Source organism: Lycorma delicatula, chromosome 4, assembly GCF_047948215.1.
Source record: "Lycorma delicatula isolate Av1 chromosome 4, ASM4794821v1, whole genome shotgun sequence".
Lineage (NCBI taxonomy): Eukaryota > Metazoa > Arthropoda > Insecta > Hemiptera > Fulgoridae > Lycorma > Lycorma delicatula.
Genome location: NC_134458.1, coordinates 139,064,213 through 139,091,426, shown reverse-complemented (window position 1 = coordinate 139,091,426; position 27,214 = coordinate 139,064,213). Strand labels below are relative to the sequence as shown.

General features: G+C 28.0%; 2 protein-coding genes across 10 annotated transcripts in view; both read left to right on the top strand.

Annotated features, from left to right (window-relative positions):
- Positions 1–5,675, top strand: part of LOC142323909 (peroxisomal acyl-coenzyme A oxidase 3-like) — a 73,747-nt gene extending 68,072 nt beyond the window's left edge. For all 4 annotated transcript variants that reach the window (XM_075364256.1, XM_075364255.1, XM_075364257.1 and 1 more), the window contains exon 16: positions 2,096–5,675. In XM_075364256.1, coding sequence (XP_075220371.1) covers positions 2,096–2,200 — 105 coding nt within the window. In that variant the 3' untranslated portion in view covers positions 2,201–5,675. The remainder of the gene's footprint in view (positions 1–2,095) is intronic.
- A 5,358-nt stretch (positions 5,676–11,033) lies between these two features.
- LOC142323911 (beta-1,3-glucosyltransferase) overlaps positions 11,034–27,214 on the top strand; it is a 45,875-nt gene continuing 29,694 nt past the window's right edge. The window contains exons 1-2 of one of the 6 annotated variants that reach the window (XM_075364260.1): positions 11,034–11,188; positions 20,173–20,259. In XM_075364260.1, coding sequence (XP_075220375.1) covers positions 11,176–11,188; positions 20,173–20,259 — 100 coding nt within the window. In that variant the 5' untranslated portion in view covers positions 11,034–11,175. The other 5 variants (XM_075364261.1, XM_075364266.1, XM_075364263.1 and 2 more) reach the window with 5 other exon arrangements.

The window sequence follows — 27,214 nt, the reverse complement described above, 5'->3', positions numbered from 1 at the left end:
ATGATCAACGCCCAAGGTCAAGTCTTATCAACATTCATATTGTTCAAGAGCTTATCAAAGGTGATTGCCAGTTAACTGTTGAAGAAATCGCATCAGCTATGGGAGTGCTCAATCCATTATCACTAATCATCTTAGCTTCACAAAAATTAGTGTTTGATGGGTTCTAAGGTTGTTGACCGAAAAACAGGTTGTAGATCTGTGAGAGACTTCTGAATTGATTTAGGCAAGAAGGGGATGATTTTTGAGGCACATCATCATGTGACGAGACATGGGTTCATCGTTACACTGCACTGGGAAACTCTTGACCACCCTCCCTACAGTCCAGATTTGTCCCCCTCTATTTTTTTTTGTGCCCTTGAAAAAAGTCGAGAAGCGCACGCACAATTGGTTGATGACTCATCCTCACACTTTTTATGAACAAAGCATATTCAAACTTCCAAATCATTGGAAAAAATGTGTAGATCATGCAGAAGACTGATATAGAGAAATGATGAAGGTATGTATGAATGTGTATATTATTAAACAATAAATTTATTAAAAACAAATACCATTTATATTTGATTTACCCTTGTATCAGTCAAGATGTTGCAAGCATGACTGATTCAACTTATTTTGTATTCCTCAGTCATTTGTCCATCACAAGCTTTCTTTTCAGAAATTCTGATGATCATGCATTATATAAACTAAAAGAGCAATCTATTGAAGTTTGAACTTCTAGCATTACTTGCTTGTCAGTATGAATTATCTCTTCCTCTCACACTGTTAACTTAAAGTGAGGGTCTTATCCTCTTTTTCTCTTCTGTATCCGCAAAAGCAATTTGTTGCTATATATTTATGTAGAAACTGATGAATGCAAAATTGGTAAACTATAATGTGCTATTTTCATCTTAGGTAAAATACCCGAATCGCTGGAAAACCTTTGAGTGGAATGAACATTCACTACTTGGAGGTGGCCTTGAAGCACTACTTCAGATATTTATTTGTCTTATCTCACTGTCCAGTTAAGTTTTGTATAGATCAACCCTTTTTCATTATCCACTCCCTTACTTTTATCTGTGATCCCTATCTCTGATTTTGCAAATTTTGGCTAGATGCTCAAGTAATATCACTCATCTAGTTGAGTGATATTACTTGAGGATCTGGTTTGACTTCCTATATGCTACCTAAGGACTATTATTCCCTACTTCATTGTTGTACAAAAATCCTACCTATTGTTAATTATTAAGTTAAGTCTGGCTTCCTAATTCATAGGTATGTCATATATTTTTCTGCTGTCTTGAATGTTGACGTAAGAAACAAATGCCAGTAATATTTTACAATATTTCTGTATCTAAAAACTTGAACTAGACATTCACATTAAAGTTTGGCCAATTCTTTTAATATTAAACTTATGCATCACAGCATATTAAATTGTTTTTCAATTAATAGCACTTTCCAGATTTTCCATTTTAGACAGCTTTATATAAATGAAATAGTATTGAATAAAAATATAAATAATTTTTTTTATTAATGTTATTTTTTCAATTTCTGGAACAAATAATTCTGAGTACTTTGGTATGTTGGTTTTATGTAACTAACAAAGCCTTAATAACTTGGCTTTATTTTTAAATTGTTACTATCAAAATCTAGGTATAAAATTGGAACAATTTTCTACTGCATCTAAGCTAAATAAGGAAAGAATTATTCTTGCTTGCAGCCATTCTTCAGAAATTTGTAAACTTCCCTTTAATTCTTATTGGAAAGTCAAAAAATCATAAGAGTAATTAAAAATATTTTACAAAACACTGTTATGCCTTGCAGATGTCAAAAAGTGATAAAATGTCAGCATAGTTATACATATTGAGTTTAAATGTAGTGTAGTATAATGTTCAGTAATGTTCATTTGTATATTAATTACATATTTGCACAAATTAAATTATTATTTTTACAGTTTTGTAATTTAAAATGTTTTAATACAGTAAAAGTTAAAAAATTAAATTTGTTAAAACAAAGTCTTTGTTATTAAACTAATTTCTTTGATAGTATGAATATGTGGACTGTGTGGGTTGCATTACTTTTAAACAGCTGTAAAATTTATCATTATGTTTGGTTTCAGATTTATAAGAATTTACAAGCTGCTATTTATAATAATCCAGAAGTTTTTCAACGTCCATCTTGGTGGGATCAAGTAATAAATGCTAACACAAGACCTAAGCTATAAATTATGTGCTTTGCAATATCTATCATACATGTTATCTCTGCTGTATAGCTACACTAGGAAAGAAGTAACCCAGATTTTAGGTGGGTTTGTGGAACTAGTGTTCAGGAGATTATCTCTGCTTCACCTATTTGTTTTATCTGTTGTTTTAATTATGGCATAATACTGAAGATTAATTATAACAACACACCACCATATTTGAAATTCAAATTCATAGTGTATATTTAGTTATGTACTCTTTTGGTAAATACTAAATATATAACTAAGATAAATATGAATCACTTCATATACATATATATAATGTATGTATAAAAGTATTATATATATTAATTTACATTTGTGTGATATTTATTTGCTGCAGGTACTAATCATATAACAATTTTTTTAAACTTTAAAAAACCTTTCAGAAGAAAGTATCTGAAAAATTCACTTATGCGCACTTACTTTTTACAAAAAAATTATTAAAGTCTACTATTAGAAATTAATGATATATGTTCAGGAACCTTTTTATGAATTGAGGATTATATTTTATCAAACCTATAGTCTGTTTAAGAAAGTGTAGGTAGGGTTCTGTATCATTCTATTCTATGCAAGTCTGTTTAGTCTGAAGTAGATTACTGTCATCATTCTTTGAAAATTGTGATATAGTTGTATCTGACATTGTCTAGGAACATATTAACAGAAATAGAAATATTTTCTCTTATTAAAATTTTGGTCTTTAAATCCAACTAACATTGTTTGACTTGTGGCAACACATTTTTTCAATGACATGATGAAATTTTGAATTAAGCTTTTGTAAAGCAATCTTTTATTATCAATTCTAAAATATTGTTTTGCCGTAGTGTAGGTATTTCAGCTATACAAATTCTCAGATCAATCTAAACTCATCAGTAGATTGGTAATTTTTTATTTCTGATAATGAATTTTTTAACTTTTTATAATTTCAAGGTACTGGCTGAATTTAACATTTTATTTGAGGGTAGGAAAATAAATTCACATTTTATATTTTTGAAGATGATTTAATTAGGATGGCCAGGCAATAATCAATACAGAAAATATTGTTTTTAAAGTCTACTCTACTTATTGAAAAATATCACTTTTCATTATAAGGTGTTTCAGTTATTACAGTAGTTAAGATTTTAATGAGCTTTTAAAGCATCTAGGTTGCATTTATTTTCATGACAGTTTTATTTAACTGTAAGAGTCTTGTTAGGAAAATATTTAAAGAAAAGCCTATATATGTATTCCAAAAGCATGAACAAAATTCAACGCAATCCACCAAAGTACAAAAACAATAAGAGCCCCTGCCTTATCTTTTTATTTTAATTTTTATTTTAATATATATCAAAAGCGCTTTTAAGGAAATTCCTCATCAGCAGTTGATTAAAATTAAAAATTAATTACACATTAAATCATTAATAAAACACTAAACATAATATTATTACATATATGAAATAATATATGCAGTCAAACAATTAATTAAAATAATTAAAAAGCTTTTAAAAAGATTACAAATTTTTTAAACATGTCTAAAAATGTTAATGCTTTTTAAAGTTTTTAAAGATTTTGAATTGTAATTGTTTGACTGTTTATATTATGTCATATATGTAGTAACATTTTGTTTAGTGTTTTATTAATGTTTTAATGTGTAATTAATTTTAATCAATTGATGATGAGAAATTTCCTTGAAAGTGCTTTTTTATTGGTTATGTACTTTGGTAGATTGTGCTGAATTTTGTTCATGCTTTCAGCAAAAAATAATTTATTTCACTAAATTAATTATATATATATATATATATATATATATTTAAAGAAAAGTTTGTTTTGTTAATATTTAAAATGTTATCTAAACTCTTCTAAAATCATCTTTAAAACAGTGTTTTTTCCATCAATTGTATTATCAATAATTATAATTGTATTATCCAATATCAATTATGCATTATCCAATAATGCATAATATCTGTTAGGTCTGACTTCAGGGATTATTACAATAAATCCCTGGGTTTTTTTGCTGACACTGCACTCAGAACAACAGTTTAATAACATACATTTTTTGAATATATGTTTTTAAGATGCCTGTTGGTTAGGAAGATTGAAATAAAATGAATTTTTGTTTATAGAGAAGAAAAATCTGTTGTGATGACTTGTGGTCTTATAGAAATATAGTTTTCCATGTAATCAAAATAAAAACTCACAAAATCATATATGTAAGGAATTTTTTTTGACCCAGTATTTAGACTTATTGAAATATTAAAAAATGTTTATTTTTAACTGTAAGTTAAGTGCATTTAAATAAATATTTTAAATAAATGTTCTGCATTCCTTTTTATCTGTTGATTTTATAAGAATTTTTATAATTTTGAGAATTTTTATTGATTTTTTGTTTGTTATTGTTTTAATTATAATAAGAAACCTATGCAAGTTCTTTAATGTTAATATTCTTGTCTTGAGTAAAAACTATATATATGTATAAAGAATATTTATAATTACAATTATTATAAGTGAATTTAATGCTATACATATGAGATAATTTAATATAATAAAGAAAAATGTTTTGTTTTTTAAGTATAGAAAGAAAGGAACCAAGAAATGGCTTTCTCCACACACACACATTTATTATTAGTGAATGAGATGAGCTGTTATAATATTGTTGTATGAATAATTCTTAATGAGTGTTAGGGTAATTAGTTGGTGTTTCAATAAAATAAGTGCACTTAGATATTATGTGATCACTAAATTATATGGTATATAATATAATATATACATATTTTTTTTAATATGCATTAAATTTTTCCCATGAATAATATTTATTTTTATACTTTTGTTTTGACATATTATATATTGATATACAAATTATTTTAAGAAAGTCTGTATTAATATAGTTTTATGTGGTGGAAAAAGACTGAGTCCACTTTAAATGTGTAATAGTAAGTTTTCCAATTTTCTTAAATTGCTATGTAAAGCACAATTGTAAACACATGGTATAACTGGTTTCCTGACATTATGATAAAAACATTGAAGTAATGCTTATGCTATTTTAATGATATTGTATATTTTTAATTTTTTTTTTTGAAACTGCTGTTTATAGATTTAATGAATATAAAACAGAAAGTTCAATGAAATGGTTAAAAATAAAAATATCTTTGGTAAGGAAAATCTATGTATTTAAATGTAATCTTATTAATGTAGTAATATTTTAATGGGTGATTGAAAACTTAGATAATTTATTTTGGATTGTACAATTTATGTATTGGGTGTAGGCTGTGATGTTATGAGAATTTAGTGATATTTTAACTGATTAGTTGTTTTGGAAGCCCATCAGTGAAGTGGGTTAAGAGGAAGGTTGCCTTTTTTATTTAGTATTTTCCCTATTTATGTTTTGGTGTACTACAATAGAGATAATTTTATTATAATTCTTTAGTGTTATTAATGTATATTATATTTTGTGATAATTAAATGATTTTATATTTTAAATGTTTTTGCAATTCTATTGTGTATTTATTTGACTATTTAAACCTGGGAAGGTATTGTGGTTAACCGTATTATGAAATGCTAAAACTATTTTATATACTCAACTTCATACTGAACATCCTCATTCTAATATCTTACTAAGGTATAAAAATGAAAATAAACGTATGAGAATTACAGGCTGCATATTTCTAATATGTGGCTACTAAAACACTAGCAACCTTTTCAGGCTCTCATATTAGGTTCTAACTTTTAATTTGTTTTGTTACACTGAATTTTTTTCTGTTTAAATACTATATATATTAATATTGAATTTGAATAAGAAAATGATTTTTTTTTTCACAGTACACATTTTATATGCACTAATAAATAAATAATTATAAATTAATAATTTACTTTTAAGAAATTCCAGTCCCTATAGTAGATCTTATATTACACAAATTAACATATACTGGCTGACAATATATGATAATATTTATTGGCAGTCTATACAGTATAACAAAGTGTACCCATTTTTGTGTTTAAAAAAAAAAATTAATACCTCAAAATCTGATACCAACTTTCACAAATAAAAAATTACAATGTAAACACGTTCACAGATTTAAAGATTTCACCCATGTTAATTTTTTTTATATTTTCAAAATTTTATTATTATATTTTGTTTTCAATAAAAATTATTTTTTTTTTTTAATTTACTTGACATTAATACACCAGTTTTCTCAGGAATTACACTTTCTTGTATTCACTGTCTTGTATTTACATCATACAATGTAAATTTACATCAGATCTAAAAAAAATTGTTTTTATTTTACTACAGCTTTCTCAGAAACTATTACAGACAATTCTGAAATCCATTTTTTTTTCTTTTAAATTTCTGATGTACAAGTACATAATGAAACAAACAAGCTCAATAATTTATCTATAGCTCTTTAGTATAACATTATTTGATGATTAGAGCGTCCTTTTTTTCTTTTTTAACAGAATTTCTTTTAATAAAACAAATAAGTAAAAAAATAATTAAATCTTTAAATTATAGAGATAATTATTTTCATAAAAATATTTTATATACTTCAGAAATAGAAAACAATAAATTTAATTTTTTAGATATAAATGTAAAAATAAATTAATATTGGCTATTAATCAAAAATCAAAGTTCGTAATGAACAAAAATATTAAGTGTATAAATGAAATTTCAATTTTATAAATATACAGTGAATAAATTATTTTCAGCATTAAAATTTAAAAAAATAATTTATAATTATAATAATAATTGTTATATTCCTTTAAATTATAATGGTAACATAATTTTATTAAAAAAAAAAAATTAAAAAATTACTATTAAAACAAACAACAAAAAAATGAAATATATTAACAAAAATAAATGTAATATTTTTGATAATGTAGAGGTCTATAAAATAGAATGTAAGTAGTAAAATTAAAAACCTTCTGCGTAGAAATGAAATGCAAACTTTAAAAACCATATGAGGAATATAAACATATAAGCAAAAGAAAATTAATTGTGATAATCGTATTTAGGAAAACACACACATTTTAGTTTAGAAAATATGACAGTTATAATCTTGTATAAATACAAATTCAAATCTCTTACATTAAAAAAAAACAGCATTTCTTTTATTTTTATAATTATATTGATTTGCTGTATTTCTAAAGAAGAGATCTCTGCACAAAAGTACCCAAGAGAGAAAAATTGTTTAATAAATTAAATATAACATAATTTTATATATATATATATATATATATATATACTACAAAACATTTATGCTCTCCAAATCATATGCATTAAAAAAGAATGAAGTTGTTCATGATTACAACACAAGGTATAATAACATTTAAAGTTATTTCAAAAGACCTGATACTACATGGCTAAATTTACGTAAAAAATACTAGTGACTCTATTTTTTATTATTATTTTGTACTCTATTAACTGAGTTCCTAGTTCTATTAACTAGTTATCCTAGCTACACGAGGATAAATAACTCTTGAAACAAAATGGATTGTCATTCATCTTCATATTCAAATATGTTGCTAGGAAGAGTTTGGCTTAGGTGTGTGAGGCAAAAAAGTGTTCTATGTAGCTGATGTTAGCTGCTATTGTTGAAGTATCTGAAACAAATCTAAGATGAAGACAAAAAGGAACTCTGTGTTTATCATAGTGCTCTCTTGAGGGAAAAGCAACCTGGTGACATGATTTTATGTTTACTGTAGTCTTTTCACATGGGCTGAGGGAGATGAATTACCCTTCAATATGAAATTGTCATTATGTGGACAACCCCATAAGTTATGATATGATGATGTGGTTAGGGGGAAAAAATTTGGCAGTGATTTCAAAGAATTTCAGCAGTTGTGTTATCTCCACTTGCGATACCGTCCTTAGACCGGCACTGTAACATAGCATGACATTCCTGATGACCATGGTGCATCAAATACATCATCAACGCTAGTTTTGGACGATTTCTAGCTTCTTGTGGATTCTGGAGCTAACTACCTTCCATGTTAGGTATGCGTAAGTGAGAATAGGCAACACTTACAGAGTGAAAGTTAGTATCTTCATTGCTAAGGGGATAGGAATTTGACCAGGACAATTCCCAGTTACTTAACTTTATTCCATTAATAAACGTAAGTATCTCAGAGATCGTTGGAAAATTTTCCTCCACAGATCTGCTGTAGTCTGTCCAAAGCATGTCACTTGCAGGTGAAGACCATGGCCGTGGTTTTTCTTTTGTTGGCCCAATTTATTCCCATTTTAATTCACAATATCGAGCCATCTTTGGGGTCTTGCATGTCTAGGGTTGTACTCCATGTCGAAAAACTGGTAATAAAATGCCTTATCATTGGCATAAAGGGCTGTTTCAACATTTTGATGACACAGGCCGACACACTGTACAATTGGAGCTAATATTTACTATTTATCATTCTGCCTAAATTAAAATGATACTACTGAAGAACTTTGCTATTTAAGAGTAATTTTATTAAGTATTAAACCACTAAAAATTGTTAGGATATTTTTCTGCTCAAATATCCAAACAAAAGACAGCAGAATAGGGAGCTGTTACTTGTGCTGAATTAAAATAAGGAAATTCCAGTTAATTGTTAAACTAAGATAATGCGTAGGATTCTTTTAACATATCTCCATTATATCACAAGGTATTTACAAACTGAGCCACTGATTTATGAAAAAAAATGTGCAGTGGTTTTGTTTTAATGACAAACTGAACATGACTTTATCAAAGCACCTAAAATTTCTTCAATTAATCACAACATAAATCTATGTCCACATATTCTGAACTAATTCCACAAAAAAATGTTAATATATCTGCAGTAGTTTAAGTTACAATTTTTGATTTTATTAATGGATAAAAACTAATGCAGGTATGTTAACATTTTTGAGGAATCAGCACATAATATGTGGACATTGATTTAGGTTGTACTGAGTTAAACGTTGTCATTATCATATTATCACCACATAAAACTTTACAAAAATTGATAGATATATATGTCTTATAAACATTAAACAAGGGAGATATAATAATTCAACAGCTATTTAACAGTTAGGCTCCCAGAAATCTTTTACAGATATATTCCATAAAATCCCAGTGTTTATTATTGTGCTATCTGCATAAATCCCAGACTTAATTTAGCACCTTTGTAGTGTTTCGCTAAAAAATTCATAACAATGTATTCAGAATATTTATCAACCAATTCTTATGATTTTTTGTTTTGTTTGTTATTAACTACTGTAAAACATTAAATATGGTATAAATAAATAATAATGCAAAAAAAAAATATTTTAAAGAAAAATTGACTTATTGAAAAAAAATTGAAATATTTTTCTTGAAGTGTAGAGAAATTTATAACCCAACACAGTTTTTAGCACTATTGACAAATATTTATACAAAACGTAATTTTTTAATAATAATAAGTTTTATTTTAATGTAAAAACACCTAACCAAAATATTACTAGTAATGTATAATTTATTTACTCTTATTTTTGCTCTTCTCCAGCCTTAGCATCAGTTGACAACATAATACTGGGTTCTTTTGAGTTTTCCTTTGCTTGTACCCTAACATCAACATATTAGTTTTTCTTTTGTATTTTCTGTGTCCAACTAAATAACTTAGTTTCAAATCTGGAGGGATGCCTTTCTGTCTAACTGTACCTGTCAAAAATGTAAATTTGGTATACAAAGTTTTGGCTAGTCTAACTGAAGTGAAAAAATTATCCACAAAAATTTGTATCCTTTATTTAGATAACCAGCTATTTCTAAGATTTTCATGACAACATTGAAGCCAAGTACATTTGTAGTTTCCAGGTGTTTCCAAGTATTTTGATACTCGGTTCATATGACCTATGACAGGTTAACATTAGCACACGGTCATAGTTCGGTTTCGGAAGTTGATTGTATCAACTGAATGTTAATATCGTAATATGTATTGAAAAGGATTTTGCCTGAAAACATTTACTATACCATGCTTTTTATTCAGACCCATGTTCATCGAACACAAATAAAAGCCTGAATCTTGGCAACTGTGACACGTTTTTACATTCGACGGTTATCATTCAGCCCTAATTTTGCACTGAAGCTGACACTATTTGTTCAGCACACTTGTTTGTATGCTTTACAAACATTTCAGGTAGTGAAAAAAAACTTAAAATAATCTAAGACAGGGGAGTTGCTAGGTGGACAGTGCTTCACATTAGGTAATTCATTGAATGAAAATGTATGTAAATAGGCAGGGTCGTTATTTTCATGCACTTCAGCCCAACCATTCTCGTCTTCCCCACTTGAGGAATGGGTAATAATAGTAGGCATAGGCCCACGAGGTCTACCACTACGTCGAGCAGTTAGCATATGCCCGATTACTGTATCAGAAATGTCATTATCACTATCTGACAATTAAATCAAAACTTACGTTTTGCTGTAAGAACCTTGAAAAAAGCGTGGCCTGTTTATCTGGATAATAATCCGGATCATCATCGGTATCAATAGAAGATGAACTTTCATCCTGTACCTCACTTCCCAAATCGTCTAGTTGAGCGTCTTCACTAGAAAAAACTGTCTTCCTCAATCATTCTCTTAATACCACCAATAACAGAATTAAATATTTCAAATTGAAACAAGGTAAAATAGAACCTGCATGATAATACTTATGCCTCAGTATATTTTGCCGCACCATATATAAATAAACAAATTTTTTCTACCAATATCCAACAGTTATAAATAATTGTTTTATTATAAAGTCACGTAAATCCAGTTGTGCCTTAGCGGTTAGTATTTTATTAAGACGGTAGCCGCTACATCAGGCGTAATTATACGTTTCTGCTGGTGTTTGTTTTAACCTACAGTCTTAAGTAAAAGATATGTAATTTACAGCATCAGTTAGCGTTGTTTGAAAAAAACTAGATGAATATTGAGAGGAATAAAGTTATATGAATATTTTTAAGAAAGCTTCTGTTTTAATTTAAGCGTAAAAGATATACTGATAACAAAATGAACAATAATGGTAATTAATGTTGAATTATAGTTAGGTTGTATTATGTTATTTGATATTCTTTGATGTGAAACTAAGAAACATTCTGTAAACATTGAAAATGTTAACCGATTGTGCCATTGAATTAAATAATTTATTGATAGTGTGAATGTTGTATTAAGTAAGTGAAACTTGTTTATCTTGTATAGAATTCAGGAAAACCCATTATTATTTGTTACTAAGTAGTATAGCTGAAGTTGAGGCTTGTTTAAAAATGATTTGTGAGGTTATGTTGCACTTTGTGGATCGTTTCACTTAAATGTATGATGTAATTCGTTACATATTCGTGTTTACTAGTTGTGATATTAAATTATTACTCGTGGGTTCATTATTTCCTCTGCATGCGGGTACTCGCTGGACTATTTGTAGGGTTGGCCAAAAGATGATTCAGCTTGGTCATGGACTGTAGTTTTTAAGAAGGAAAACTGAAATTCACAATGGTGGCTATAACTGTACTTGATTTCTAATATTATGTAGTTGTTGCAATTTCTTGCAAAAATTTACTGAACTTAGAAATAGGTGAAATTTTTATGGTTGTACAGAATATTAACAGGAATTGGTTTTTTACTTTAGCATGCAGTCTACCATCATCTTGAGGCTTATCATTACAGTACATGTGGTCTACAGTACCATTGTGTATATAATTTAACTTGTAAATTTAATGTACAAGTAATATATAAACTTGTAAATTTATATCAAGCTCACATTTGGTTAAGTTTGGTTAGGTTATGTTGATATCGTATGAAATTCAGTAGATGTAAACAATGGTTATTTAACCTTACTTAACCTAACACTCGCTACCCTGTTCAAATTAACATTAAATATACAAATTATATACACAGTGGTATGGTAGACCTCATGATGATAGTTTACTATTTAAAATATAGTAGGCGGATGGCGCTACTTAAGACCTCATAATTATGGTAAATCACACAATAAATTGCTGCTTTACTGTGCGATTTAGAGAATTTTCCTTTTATTATGATCTCATAAATTAGACACATACATTTTAATGAAGAAGATGAGGTAGGTAAACTGATAGCTGAGAACAAATTCTGGATCATTCCCAAAAAAATAATTTCAAGACTTAGTAGACCTAGATTATAGTATCCACCTACTTTCAATTCGGCACATTTACAGCCCAGATTACTTTTTGTTATTTAATAATTAAACACATAAACTGTTGCTAACTAATGACACCATGGTCAAATTAAATCTTTTACATGCTTCTTAACATTTGACTTAAATGAGGTAAGTGTAATTCTGGTTTTTTATTTTGTATTCTACCTTTGTTTATAATCTAACTAACCTGTATTATTATGACTAAGAATATAGCATAGCTAGATACATTATAATGAAGTAGGTCTAACATAAATACAATTGTAACTTTGAATAACACAATAACACAAGATTAAATTTGAATGAAATTTTTTAATTATTAAAATTTAACTTTGATTTTAATATAATAATTTCATATGATATCATTTGGTGTATAGCAGTAGTTAAGTGGTTTTAAATATTTCATTGAATTATAAAAAATCTAGAAGATATCTTTCAGTATGCTAATCTTGATATAATAATACAAAGAGAAAAAAGAGATGCTTTATAATAAAGGCATTTATGAGAATTGAACCAAAAAAAAAGAATGTAAAATGCTAAAACAGAGTTAAGTCATGAAATAATTCAGATTCTTATTAATTAGATAAAATAATTTTTGAAAGAAAACCTTCTAGAATTCTCACACATTTGATTCTGAAGAAGAATCAAATTATCCTTTATTATTATTATTATTTTTCAATTATCCTTTAATTTCTATCATGCCTTTTCTTATGATGAAAAAGAATTGGCATCATTTATTATCATGTATAAAACAATTTTTAATTGTAAATGAAACCATATTTATTTTAATAAAACATTTTTTAAACCCGCTTCATAATGCTTTCAGTCACTTTTAGAGACATCTTCAGTGATTGGTTCATTGTCTTCTTTTCTAGCAACCATTTATGATTAGTGGGCTTTTTGGAGTTAGGAAAATTAGCTTGACATAAAAAAAAAATCAGCAATAACATAAACTCAGGTCAAACATCTCAGTGAACTGTATCAGTCAGTCTTTACAAGTGCATTGTCACCAGTAGTTTTTATTTTTATTTTTGGTGGGCGAAAAACACTTTCGTGATATCATTGTCCGGTCACTAGTAATGACTGGTACTCACAGAGGGTAAACATAAAAGTAACTGAAGAAGTTATTAGTTAAAAATGTTAATAAATTTGGTTTTGTTTGTGATTAAGAAGAATTAATAATGTTTTATAGTTTCTAGCACCTATCATAATGGGCAAATAAAAACATTTCATTTGCTGTTGATAGTAGTTAAAACAACAGGCTCCTGTGCTCTTATTTTTCTCCTAGGACTTAATATAAAAATTATTAATGTTAAAGAAAAAAAAAATTGTCAAAAATCAGTCATTCTCATTTGCTTGGATATATGAAAAATAATGAGTTTTAGCTCATTTTAATGTAATCGTAATTGTAAAAAAAAAATATTTAATATATTTTAATTGTAATAAAGAATTACCACTATTTTTCAGTTTGATTTGAAAAAAGTAACTTTTGAAAGGAAGACTGGTTTGACTCTTGCTTATGCCCTTTTTTTTTTTTTTTTTTTTTTTTTTTTTTGTCTTCAGTCATTTGACTGGTTTGATGCAGCTCTCCAAGATTCCCTATCTAGTGCTAGTCGTTTCATTTCAGTATACTTTTGCCCAATGACCATATTTATTTTTATTTACATTGGTTTTAAAAGTTTTATACTAGGTGTTATTGTTAATTCAAGTAGTTTCATTTTTATCCCCCTGAGTCCCTTTATACTTATTTAAGGGCAAAGAAATTAATACAGTTAAGACCTCAAGAGATGTTAAGGTTTGTAGTCATGAATGCCTGACATATTGTAAGAACAACCATTTAAACCTCCTTGAGTCCTGAAAATGTTGTTTTTGCTTCTTCTTAATCTTTTCCAGTTAAAATTTAATTACAAATTGACAAATAGAGCAGGAAAAAATATTTAAAAATTCTTTAACCATTTTAAACACATTTTATTCATGTAGTTATTGAAGGAAGTTTGGTCTTCACTGGGTGTGAAATAAAATTAATTATTCTTTCCAGTACATTTATTTTATTAACATATAAAAAAAAAGTAATATTCACATATTTGCTAAAAATGTGAACCATTGCTAAAAATGTAAGGAACTTTTTAAATTTTTAATAAGAATTGCAGAAAACTATGCAATCAAAATTAAATAAAAAGTCTTCATACCACATCATGGAACAAAATATATAAATAAGTACATTGCCAAAATTAATATCAAGAACATAAAACATGGCAAACTTACTATTTCGTGTGGAATTTAAAAAAAAAAACAATTCCTGTTGCCCATAATGCATATGTAAGTTGCATACTAATACAAAAAATAGAGGTCTTTTTCAAGCAGTTTTTCTGCCGACATCTTTGTTGGATGCCAGTTGTCACTTGAGGCAGATGTATAGCTAGCTCCCTGGAGCTATCTAGAGACATCGTTGTTCTGGAGAAGGCACATCACTTTACCTTCCATCAATTTTGCCTACCTCTTCATTATCATCTGAGTAAATATCCTCCTCAGTAACTTAATTTTTCTCAATCAGTTGTTGACCAAACTCTAATTTGAACTTTCTGAATTGAGGAATGTTTTCCTTGAGAACTTTTGGTTTCATTTTTACTTTCCTCATCTGCAGCCATGCGTTTGCTACCTGTAAATCTATAAAATGCATAATACATTTTAATGTCCACTTTCTAGTTCTAGCTTGTGAAGGACAGTAGGCCAGGATCCTACCAGCTAAATCTACCCCCTCCCTTATTGTTATAAGAATTCATAACTTTGGGCTGTGCAAAATTAATATTTTGTTTCTTACTCCATCTTTTTTCTTTACAGACTGGGTCTGCAGATTCACTGGCATAACAAGGAAAAAGTACTTTTTCCTTGATATTCTGTGTAGTTACAGATAATTCCATTAGGATTTGCTACAAGGAATTGTGTTAGGATTAATTAAACTGCATGACTTTCCATATAGATTTGGATAGCAGTCTGGTTTGTTATCAGAGTCATCATCCCAATCTTCCAGGAGCTCACAAGAACAAGGAAGTGTGTGTGATTTATCATCATCATCAAAACCTTCAATGTTCTCTGTATCTGAATCTTCTAATTCATCCAAGGTTTTTCGTAATTCTTCGTTAGTCACTGGAAATAAATAAAAAATAGATAAAAATTTACAATAGTAAGATGTATCCATAAATAATATTAAATATGTATTTGTTTAATAAGAAGATAAATAATAAAGAAGTATTTATTATAATGTGGATTGCATAAACTAGTAGAAACCAATTGTGCTAGTATAAGGCACATTCATCATTATAACTTCTTGAGCTGAGACTGAAAGTTCTTCTATAAGAACATCTGAATTTTAATTAGAATAAAAGCAATATAAACTTAAATAATTGGAAACTATTTAGCTGTGTAACAAAGCTCAGTCTTTATTTAACATACTTTAATACCTAAAATGGCAGTATTACAATAAATAATGTACTTACTTTTAGAAATAAAGCGGGTTGTCATTTTACTCGGTGGAGCCATCTTGAAAACAACTATAATAACAGTAACAGATTATGGTAATGGTGTATTCTGAAACTAGGATAAGTTAATAAAATGTTTCCTCCAGCTGGTGCTGCCATCTGTGAAATTCTGTGGCAGCTTCATGCCTTAAAATTTGATTTTTAATTTTGTTTCCTTGTAAAAGTACATTAGGTATTTGCAACTTGTTTAATCAGATATCAGTTAGGATTTCATGCAGTAAATAAATAAGCCCATACATTAGGCTGATAGGTATTCAACACTACAACAAACATATTCTCTCAGGTCTCAGGAGGTTTTATTCATACATGTTTATAATTGTTATTACTTCAGCACTAGGTGTCACTTTTGAGATCCTTTTAAACATCAGTATCAGTAATAAAGTATTCTAAGTTCATCAAAATCAAGAATGGTCCTAAGTTAGGAAATTCCATTGATTGTTCTTTTGGTTGGAGTATGAACATAAAGTTTACCAGATTTGTTAAGTTTTGCATCACTCGGCATGAATGATAATTTTTAGTATTAATTGTGGTACATGTTCACTTCAAATTAATTTTTGATGTGTTTTTCATTTTGTGAACTATTAATGTGCTATACTTACTAGGTTTTTATTTGAAGACTTGTTATGAAATTTACGGGATAAGATGCCCATTATTGTTGCGTTCATGTAATATCAGGATCTGGGTCTAAATCATTACATATTGTTTTTTTATAGCAAAAAATAATCACAAGAACAAAAACAACCTAAAATTTTCAATTAGATGCAATATTCTGTATATCTTTAAAATAATAAAAAGGGAAATTATTAATACAAAAACTGCATTACACAGTGCAAAGTAATATTCAAAATGTAAAAAATAAACTACATGGTAATAATGGGTGTGCAGACAATACTAGTAATTAGGAAGCCACCACTGAACAAATCATGTTTTGGTTTTGAAAATCGCAGAGAAAGGATAATAAATTCTAGAATAGCTCACTAGAAATTGCAATTAAACCACAGATATGAAATAATGCATTATAGATTGAAATTAAAGGAATAAAAAAATAAAATAATAAATAAATTAATTTGTATTAATATTGTGTTATAATTAGTTAATTATAACACAATATAATATATATATATTTTTTAGTGTCATACAAAGAAAACTAATTAAAGAGCCTTTAAAATGTTTTATAATTCAGTTGCTCTTTTGCTGATGCTTTGTCTAGTGTTTCCAAGGTCAAAGGTCAATTTTCTGAACAAAGCCTAACATAGGTTTTCAGTGCTAAAGTTATGTTTCTTTTTGTTCGTTAGTTTATGAACAGCAGTTTGTTATTTTTATAATGTTTCATCTGATCATTTTTTAATATTACTCCAAAGGAAGGTTTAATAAATATTTTGTTGATTTTTTTCTGTATTTTGTCAATGGTTTCATCTAACAAAACTGATGAATACAAAACCACTGATGTATCTTTTATTAAATCAATTTCTCTGTGATAAGATTCCAAGGCAATTATTGATTTGAAAACGGTCACATTCAGATCTACATCTTACATCAAACAGAATGAAAAGAAATGTGATTTTACTACCAGTTTGTATGCTTTTTCAATAATTGTTAAAAGTGACTTTTATTTACAATTTAATTTTAAATGTAAAAATGCTAACACTTGATCATTCTCATTGTTATATGTAAATTTTAAATCTTTGTTAACTTGCACTTTTTTCATTTTTTAATAAAATTTTTGATATGGTAAGAAATGTGAACAACATTAAAAACATAATCTATCTGTTTTAACCAAAGTTTTGGACAATATACTTTTTAGATTTATTTTTACGTATATGTTTACTTTTGCAAATTCCTCTTTAACTACTGATTGATTATTTTACAATTTAGTGTATCTATTTTAGATTTTTTTAAAATTTTTTTGAATATTTTTTTTTTTTTTTTTTTTTACTTATAAGGTCGCAAAGGACCACTTTAGTCAGAATAATTCAAGTTTTTTTTCCGATCTTTTGGCCTTTAAGTTCTTAGCTTTTACTTTCTCCCAATATTTTTAGTCATTCTTAATGATGGTGCTTTACGATCTTCTTCTGAATAAACCCTTTCTTACTTTAAAGTTGTATTCGGCGGATCTTTAATAACAAATTTTAATTTTTCGGATTTATTAAGTAAATTTTTGTCAGTCAAATTTAATTCTTGCATGTCTTCTTTAATATCTTTGATCCATAATGGCGGATTTTTTAAAGACCAAAATTGATCAATAATTCTCTTAGTAATCCTATCCTGCGGTAATCTTAACAAGTGTGCACAGAAAGAAATTTGCTTCTTTTTCATAGTACCAATTAAGGATTCCAAGTTTTTGTACAGAAATTTATTAGGCAATATCTACTGATTTTCGTGTTTATATTTTTTGTTTATGCAGGTTCTAAGAATCCTGTGTTCAACTTTAAGCAAAGGTTCAGTCCTATTTTTCTAACCCACCGGGTTGTTCTAGTGGTTAACGCGTCTTCCCAAATCAGCTGATTTGGAAAGTTAAGAGTTACATCGTTCAAGTCCCAGTAAAGGCAGTTATTTTTACACGGATTTGAATACTAGATCGTGGATACCGGTGTTCTTTGGTGGTTGGGTTTCAATTAACCACACATCTCAGGAACGGTCGAACTGAGAATGTACAAGACTACACTTCATTTACATTCATACATATCATCCTCATTCATCCTCTGAAGAATTATCTAAACGGTAGTTACCGGAGGCTAAACAGGAAAAAAAAGAAAGTCCTATTTTTCTGATTTAATCTAAATAAAGTCTCGCTCATGTAAGTAATTACTGGTTTAACTACAGTTTTGTAATGTCTAATTTTAGTGTTAATCGAGAGCGATTTTTTGTTGTAAGTATTTTTGGTTACTTGTAGCACTTTAAATAATTTAAGTCTTTCAGTCCAATTTTGTTTTTCGTTACAATTACAAATAATGATCTCTCCAAGATATTTAAATTTTTCTACAAGTTCTACGGTGTTTCCATTAATATTCACAGATTTAATAACTAAAGGATCTATAGCCATCATTTTAGTCTTTTCGTAAGAAATTTTAAGTCCAATTTTATTCGCAAGTTCTTCTATACTTGTTATTTGTATTTTGGCTTCTATGATACTATTAGCTAATAAAGCTAAGTCGTCGGCAAATTTAAATTTAAGTTATCTCTTTTGTATCCTATGTGAATATTTTTTGAATTAATTTTAAACCATTCGCGCATCAGAAATTCTAGTGCACAATTAAATAATAAAGGTGAAAGTCCGTCGCCTTGTCTCAGTCCGGATTTTATGTAAAAAGGTTCGGAAAATTCGCCACGAAACTTCACTTTAGATTTTGTATTTGTCAATGTTAAACCAATCATATTTACCAATTTAGGATCCAATCCGAGATTTCTTAGAATTGTTAACATCGAAGGCCTATGTATGGAGTCGTACGCTTTTTTGAAATCAATAAAAGAAATAATCATCTGTTTTTGCTTTCTATTATAAATATCTTTCTGAATATCTTTTATTAATGATTTTAAATAAATAATGTTGAGATAAAAATTTAATCAGTCAAAAATATTTAAACTAAAATTAACTAGTTTACTCTGTAGAATAACAAATTGTAACAATGCTGAACAGCAGTAATTTACAGATTAGTCCAAATGAAGGAAAAATGCTCACTTAACAGAGAAGAAGAATGTATAATTTACTTAAAAAAAAAATAAATAAATAAAAATAAATTGCTCATAAGCATTTGTCGCTGGAGTTGATCATTTTTGTATGTATATTATTATTTTTTTTTATACCAGTTGCCATGCATATTACTATATTCTTGTTTGACAATGTTTGTTTGTGAAAATGAATCTGATCTTATACAAGATTTGAAGCTTTTTATTTGTTTTTGTTGTATTGTTGAGCATGTTGCATAAATCTATTTTCACTTAAAGGTAATTTATAAAAAATAAATTAAAGTATGTGGCTATACTTAATATTAATGTTAACCTAGTTTACTTTTATCAGAATAAAATATTGTGTGATTTTTTTTTTGCCAAAAAATCACATTCTAAAAGTTACTATGTGTTGTTGTAAGTACACGAGAAATCAGCAGCAGAATTGTTACCCAGAGCAAAAGTATGGCTGATAATGTAACTATGTACAGTGGGGTTTTTACAGATTTGTCTGTATAAGATTAGGGATGCATTTATAAACTTTTTAACATTGTTGCTCTATACTTGTTTTATTTATTTTGTTAAAAAATAGTTGTCATGCATTAATATGTAGTGTATGGTTTTCTTTTTCAGGACAGCTTTCTTACCTTTTACCCCGAACATACATATTTTTGATAATTTTTTATATTATCTTTTTATATCATGTTGCTCAGACTATAGGTAAGTAAATCTTAAAAGTCCAATATGTTATATATATTTTATAAACATTATTTGATTCCTCTGTAGTAAGTGTGTAAAACTTTTATAAGTAATTTTTAAATTACTGTTTTGGTAAGAGATAAAAAACAATGTTATTATTAATCAAAAAGAAAGTTATTTTCATATGTCTTGAAAATTTCTGTTTAAAATTCATTAATTTTTCTATAATTTACAATTAACAATTGATTTATTTTTGTTTAATTAATTACTTAATTAACTTGCATTCTAATTATTTTTATAACATATTCTATGTAAGAATGTAGAAGTAAAAGTTATTTAACTTAATTACTTGCTGTGAATAAAAAAAATATATAGCACATATTAATGGGAGTTACCCATTATATTTTTTATCCATTAATATTAATGTCCATTAATATAAACACACTCTTGGACATTATGATACATAAAATAAATTTTAAAATAAAAAACAAATTTAATGACAGAAAACACAAAAATCCTGGAGAACCAGTGCAGTTTAAACTGCAGTGATGTCATTAAATAATATGTAGAAAAGGCTGAATTCAATCATTTATGGCTATAGATAATACATACAGAGCTAATGAATAGATTCAGAGAATAAGTATACTCTTCATTAAAATCATCTTTGCTTATCACTCCTTAGAAAAATAGGATGCTCATTCTAAGATTAGTTTCTGCATACAACTCTTACAGCACATAAAAAAGCATTAGGTAAATGTAAACAATATTATAAAATTTTTGGACTAAATTTGAAAAGACAACATGAAATTAGGAAATGACACATATCAGCAGCATTGTCTTCATTTATTTGCCCTTCTGTTCTGTTTTGGAATCATCATCGCACTCTGTTACATCATCCTCAGAAACAATGTCATTTTCCTCTCCAGAATCTTCATTCAATGTCAGATTGTCATCATTCCTTATCAGACCCACTGTTTCTTCTCCATCTGTCAGATTGTTCAAATATTAGATACTGCTGGACATATTTGCAAAATGTCTGGAATAAATGAAGGGAAGAACAATGTTCAGGCACAATGTGCCAGATAGTCCAAATTGATGACCAATCAATTGTTAAAAAACCTTACATTATTTTTAAAAAGATTTTCTTTATAAAGATTTCTGAAAAATTCAGTTCTACGTATTTAGGAAGGGAGTAATTTAAAATGTTTTTTTATTTAAAAAAATTTTTTTTATTTCTAGTGTTCATCATTGGTATAGTCTTAAGTATAAGTACTTTTCTGTGTATTTATTTAGTATTTTATTTCTCAGCCGTTATTATTACATACAAATAGTTATCAGATTACTTCTGATGCAATGGAACATAATGAATTGCTGTGTTCATGTTAGTAGTGTATGGGATTTTATAATTTACTCTCTTATAGAAAGGGTGTATTGTTTCTGTCTGATGAATGTGCATCTTACTTGTACTTTAGTATTTTTGAACAATTTTATCTTAATATATGAGATTAAATTATTTTTCCTATGGATAGATATTTTTATTATTGGTAAGAATGGCAAAGAAAAAGGTAGTTTTTATATGAATATTATAAGTTTTTACTGTTGCATTTTATATATATGTACAAGGTATGATCAAAAAGTATCCAATCCTGGCTCATAAAAACAAAAATACTTAAACTATTTAGTTCAATGACTTTATCATCACTTTTAAAAATAGGCCCCATCTGATGTAACACACTTATCCCAGCAATGTTCTGTTGGAAGCATTTTTTAAGTCATTTTTAGTGAGCATAAGTCCTCTTGTTGTACTTCTTTTGATTTCTTCTCGTCTTCAAATCTCTTTTCTTTAAGCAGAATTTTAAGCTTAGGAAAGGTCCAAACATTGCTGGGAGCAATGTCTGGTAAGTAAGGAGCCTACTGAAGTCATTCAATCCTGTGTTTTACCAAGAATCTTTGGATAATTTGTGATGCATGGGCTGGAGCCTTGTTGTAATGAATTTTTCAATCACAATTTTTCCAAAGCTGTGGTCTCTTGTGTTGAACATCATCTCTTAGCAAATGAAGAAAAGTTATGTAGTACTCTTTTTGAGTAGTCTTTATGAACAGTTTGTTTGTGGTTAGTATATTTATGAACAGTGCCTTGGTAATCAAAGAAGTCTGTCAGCTCGATCTTTACATTGCTTTGTGGTTGCCAGGCTTTCTTTTGCTGCGTAGAACTTATTATTCTTTTTCATAAAATCAGGATCACTATTAGCACATTCCAACATGTCTTGCGCAATTTGCAATCGGTTTTACTTTTTTCATGAGAGTAATTTTGAGACAAATATTGTTGCTACTTGCTGCATCTTGAGATCTTCCATTAAAATCGATTGCACTGAGCCAAATGAAATTCAGCTTCATCTTTGGGCTCTCTAATTGTTATTCAACAATCATTTATCACCATCTGTTGAACTTGCTCAATTTCTTCTGGTTTTGTTTTACTCATTAAGCACCTTAACCTGACGTTAGTCATTTTATATAGTGTGAATAGAAGTCTCCACATAGGTACGTAAGCAGAACTGTCTCCTCCAAATCTCAAAAATGTTGAAGAGCAGCAACTCAAACAGATCCACACAGTCTTAGCACAAATTAATGGATAACTATCCAAAACCAATGAAAACTACATATGAAAAAGAAGAGATCAAGGATTAGTAAAAGTGGTAAATGCTTGAACAGTATAGAATTGTTCGCAAAATGAAAAAACCCACTTGAGTGTCCTTCAAGTTCTCCCTCCAGATAATGTATCCCCATTATGTACAACTCATCTCAGGAATTTGGGTTACCTTTTACTAGGATGGGAGCAGTATAAAATAAAATCATTGTTGATCAATGATTTTGCATTAATCTCTTCCAGTTATTCTGGAATAAATACCTCTCTTTTGGGAAGTAGTTATTAATTTTAGGGAATACACAAGATTTTGTTCTTTTTTGAATGATTTTAAATAAGTCTTATGTTACTTAAATTCAAGAATATATTCAAATTGTGAACTATAGATTTAACAAAAATATTAAAATATTTAGATTGTATTAAATAAGCCACCTAGTACAGAATATTACGATAAAACAAATCTTACCTTAATTTTTCATGAAATTACTTTTGCGATTGGAAATTGCTTATTAATTTACACAAGTGCTGCTTCTGTTGCAGTTTTTATAAGACCTTCTCCCTCAAACACTGTCTGATGGTTTATCAAATTGAAATATTGTATTTTTAATATTTGATATTTAATATTTTAAAAATAGTATATTTTTTAATATATTTAAATTTATGTTGTCTTTATTAATTTCTATTACTTCTAAATTTGTGTTAATATCAAAGTAGAATGTTAATTGTTTATTAAATTGTCTGCCGTGTAAGATAATCCTATTTTAATATTTTTGTAAATTCTGTTATGTTAAAGAAATATAGTTTGACAGGGTCAATTTTTTTTCCTATATAAGTAACATCACAATCATTACACATAATTTTATAAATTCTATACAGTTTGTTTCTTTTATTATTATTATTTTTTAAATATTTTATTATATGGTTGTTAGGTTTGTATGCTGGTTTAAATATTTCCTTATTGTAAGTTTTCTATGTTATTATTAGCGTATAAATACTTTATGTATATATTTTTTCACTCTTTTGTGTTTTATTATGTATTGGTTGTAAGGTAGTTATTTTGTTTTGATTGTTGTTTTTTATAAATATTATTAATTAAAGTAGTATCATATCTATTTTCAACTGCTATTTGATTTATGATGTTTATTTCATTAACTTAACTTTTCTTTATTATTATGTGTGTATTTGATTGCTCTATTAATCATAGTATTTGTATGTGTTAATTTTTTGAAACCAAGGGTGATTTTATTTTTTTATGAATTGTTATATTTTCCATATACTGATGTTTCAATTTTGTCGCCCTTCTTTATTTCAATATTGAGATCTAAATGATTAACATTATATTATTATCTGTTTCAAAAGTGAATTTTAAGTTTTCATTATAAGAATTTAATTTGTTTAATACTATTAGATGTTCATTGTTTGAGAATGCTAGTGATGAAGAAAGTAAAAGGAACTATCGGAAATTAAGAAATGCTATAAACAGGAAGTGCAAACTGGTGAAAGAAGAGTGGATTAAAGAAAAGTGTTCAGAAGTGGAAAGAGAAATGAACATTGGTAAAATAGACGGAGCATACAGGAAAGTTAAGGAAAATTTTGGGGTACATAAATTAAAATCTAATAATGTGTTAAACAAAGATGGTACACCAATATATAATACGAAAGGTAAAGTCGATAGATGGGTGGAATATATTGAAGAGTTATACGGAGGAAATGAATTAGAAAATGGTGTTATAGAGGAAGAAGAGGAAGTTGAGGAGGATGAAATGGGAGAAACAATACTGAGATCTGAATTTAAGAGAGCATTAGAAGATTTAAATGGCAGAAAGGCTCCTGGAATAGACGGAATACCTGTAGAATTACTGCGCAGTGCAGGTGAGGAAGCGATTGATAGATTATACAAACTGGTGTGTAATATTTATGAAAATGGGGAATTTCCATCAGACTTCAAAAAAAGTGTTATAGTTATGATACCAAAGAAAGCAGGGGCAGAAAAATGTGAAGAATACAGAACAATTAGTTTAACTAGTCATGCATCAAAAATCTTAACTAGAATTTTATACAGAAGAATTGAGAGGAGAGTGGAAGAAGTGTTAGGAGAAGACCAATTTGGTTTCAGGAAAAGTATAGGGACAAGGGAAGCAATTTTAGGCCTCAGATTAATAGTAGAAGGAAGATTAAAGAAAAACAAACCAACATACTTGGCGTTTATAGACCTAGAAAAGGCTTTCGATAACGTAGACTGGAATAAAATGTTCAGCATTTTAAAAAAATTAGGGTTCAAATACAGAGATAGAAGAACAATTGCTAACATGTACAGGAACCAAACAGCAACAATAACAATTGAAGAACATAAGAAAGACGCCCTAATAAGAAAGGGAGTCTGACAAGGATGTTCCCTATCTCCGTTACTTTTTAATCTTTACATGGAACTAGCAGTTAATGATGTTAAAGAACAATCTAGATTCGGAGTAACAGTACAAGGTGAAAAGATAAAGATGCTACGATTTGCTGATGATATAGTAATTCTAGCCGAGAGTAAAAAGGATTTAGAAGAAACAATGAACGGCATAGATGAAGCCCTACGCAAGAACTATCGCATGAAAATAAACAAGAACAAAACAAAAGTAATAAAATGTAGTAGAAATAACAAAGATGGACCGCTGAATGTGAAAATAGGAGGAGAAAAGATTATGGAGGTAGAAGAATTTTGTTATTTGGGAAGTAAAATTACTAAAGATGGACGAAGCAGGAGCGATATAAAATGCCGAATAGCACAAGGTAAACGAGCCTTCAGTAAGAAATATAATTTGTTTACTGCAAAAATTAATTTAAATGTCAGGAAAAGATTTTTGAAAGTGTATGTTTGGAGTGTCGCTTTATATGGAAGTGAAACTTGGACAATCGGAGTATCTGAGAAGAAAAGATTAGAAGCTTTTGAAATGTGGTGCTATAGGAGAATGTTAAAAATCAGATAGGTGGATAAAGTGACAAATGAAGAGGTATTGCGGCAAATAGATGAAGAAAGAAGCATTTGGAAAAATATAGTTAAAAGAAGAGACAGACTTATAGGCCACATACTAAGGCATCCTGGAATAGTCGCTTTAATATTGGAAGGACAGGTAGAAGGGAAAAATTGTGTAGGCAGGCCACGTTTGGAGTATATAAAACAAATTGTTGGGGATGTAGGATGTAGAGGGTATACTGAAATGAAACTACTAGCACTAGATAGGGAATCTTGGAGAGCTGCATCAAACCAGTCAAATGACTGAAGACAAAAAAAAAAGTTCATTGTTTATACCGGGTTATACATAATGAGAATATCAACTTATCGTGTAAATATTCAAATTTTTGTGTTTGTGTGATGCAGTGTAAATTAGTGAATACTCTTGTAAATTAATATGTAACTTTCATTATTTCATTATTCTTATTTTAAAATTTTTATTATGCAATAACGGAGTTATTTCAATTACGACTGAGGATGTGGGATCCTGTGAAAAGTACTATCATAAAAAATTAAGGTAAGGTATGTCTTATCTCAATATTCTGTACTAGGTGGTTTATTTAATACAATTTAAATATAATTAACAGTAGAGAGGAATAATATGAATTTTAAAAAGAATTTCAGTAAAATAATTAAAATATTTATATATTTTAATACTTGATTTACTCAATCCTTAAACTTCAGATTTATGAGTATGATTTGTAAAAATATCCACAACTAAAACAAAATTTATGACTTATGTGGTAGGTATCAGTCAAAGATCATATACTAAACAATGAAATCCTACAATAGGTACCACTCTATGGATAATTGGAATGTGATATTTAGTGGTTAGTAATGTGTCCAATAAAGTTAATAAATTTCAGTTTATGAGTATAGATATTTCAATAATATGATGAAATTTTAATAGACAATAATGATACCAACATTGATATGATGTGGTATTTATCTTGGGTAATGAAGAATAAAGCTCAGCAGTGTGTTTAAAATTAAAGAATGAGGTTTTTAAGATCAGCATATGTATTTAATAGAGTGCAGAATGAGATAAACTAAATGTGCTTTAATATCTTGTATGGACTACAGTAATTGTTATATATAGAAAGCTGTGGAAAAAGTGTGTTGAAAGGATTCTTAACCTCAATCTAGAGTAGTAACTAATAAAATAGAATAGTAATAATAAACTATTATTATAAACCCAGGTATATTGACTAGAAATTGAATTGAAGATTTGAAATTACATCATAACAGGCCTCATGGAATTCCATGGGTTAGGCACATTATGTGCCTAACCCATGGAATATTAATGTTAATAACAGTGATGATCATAACAT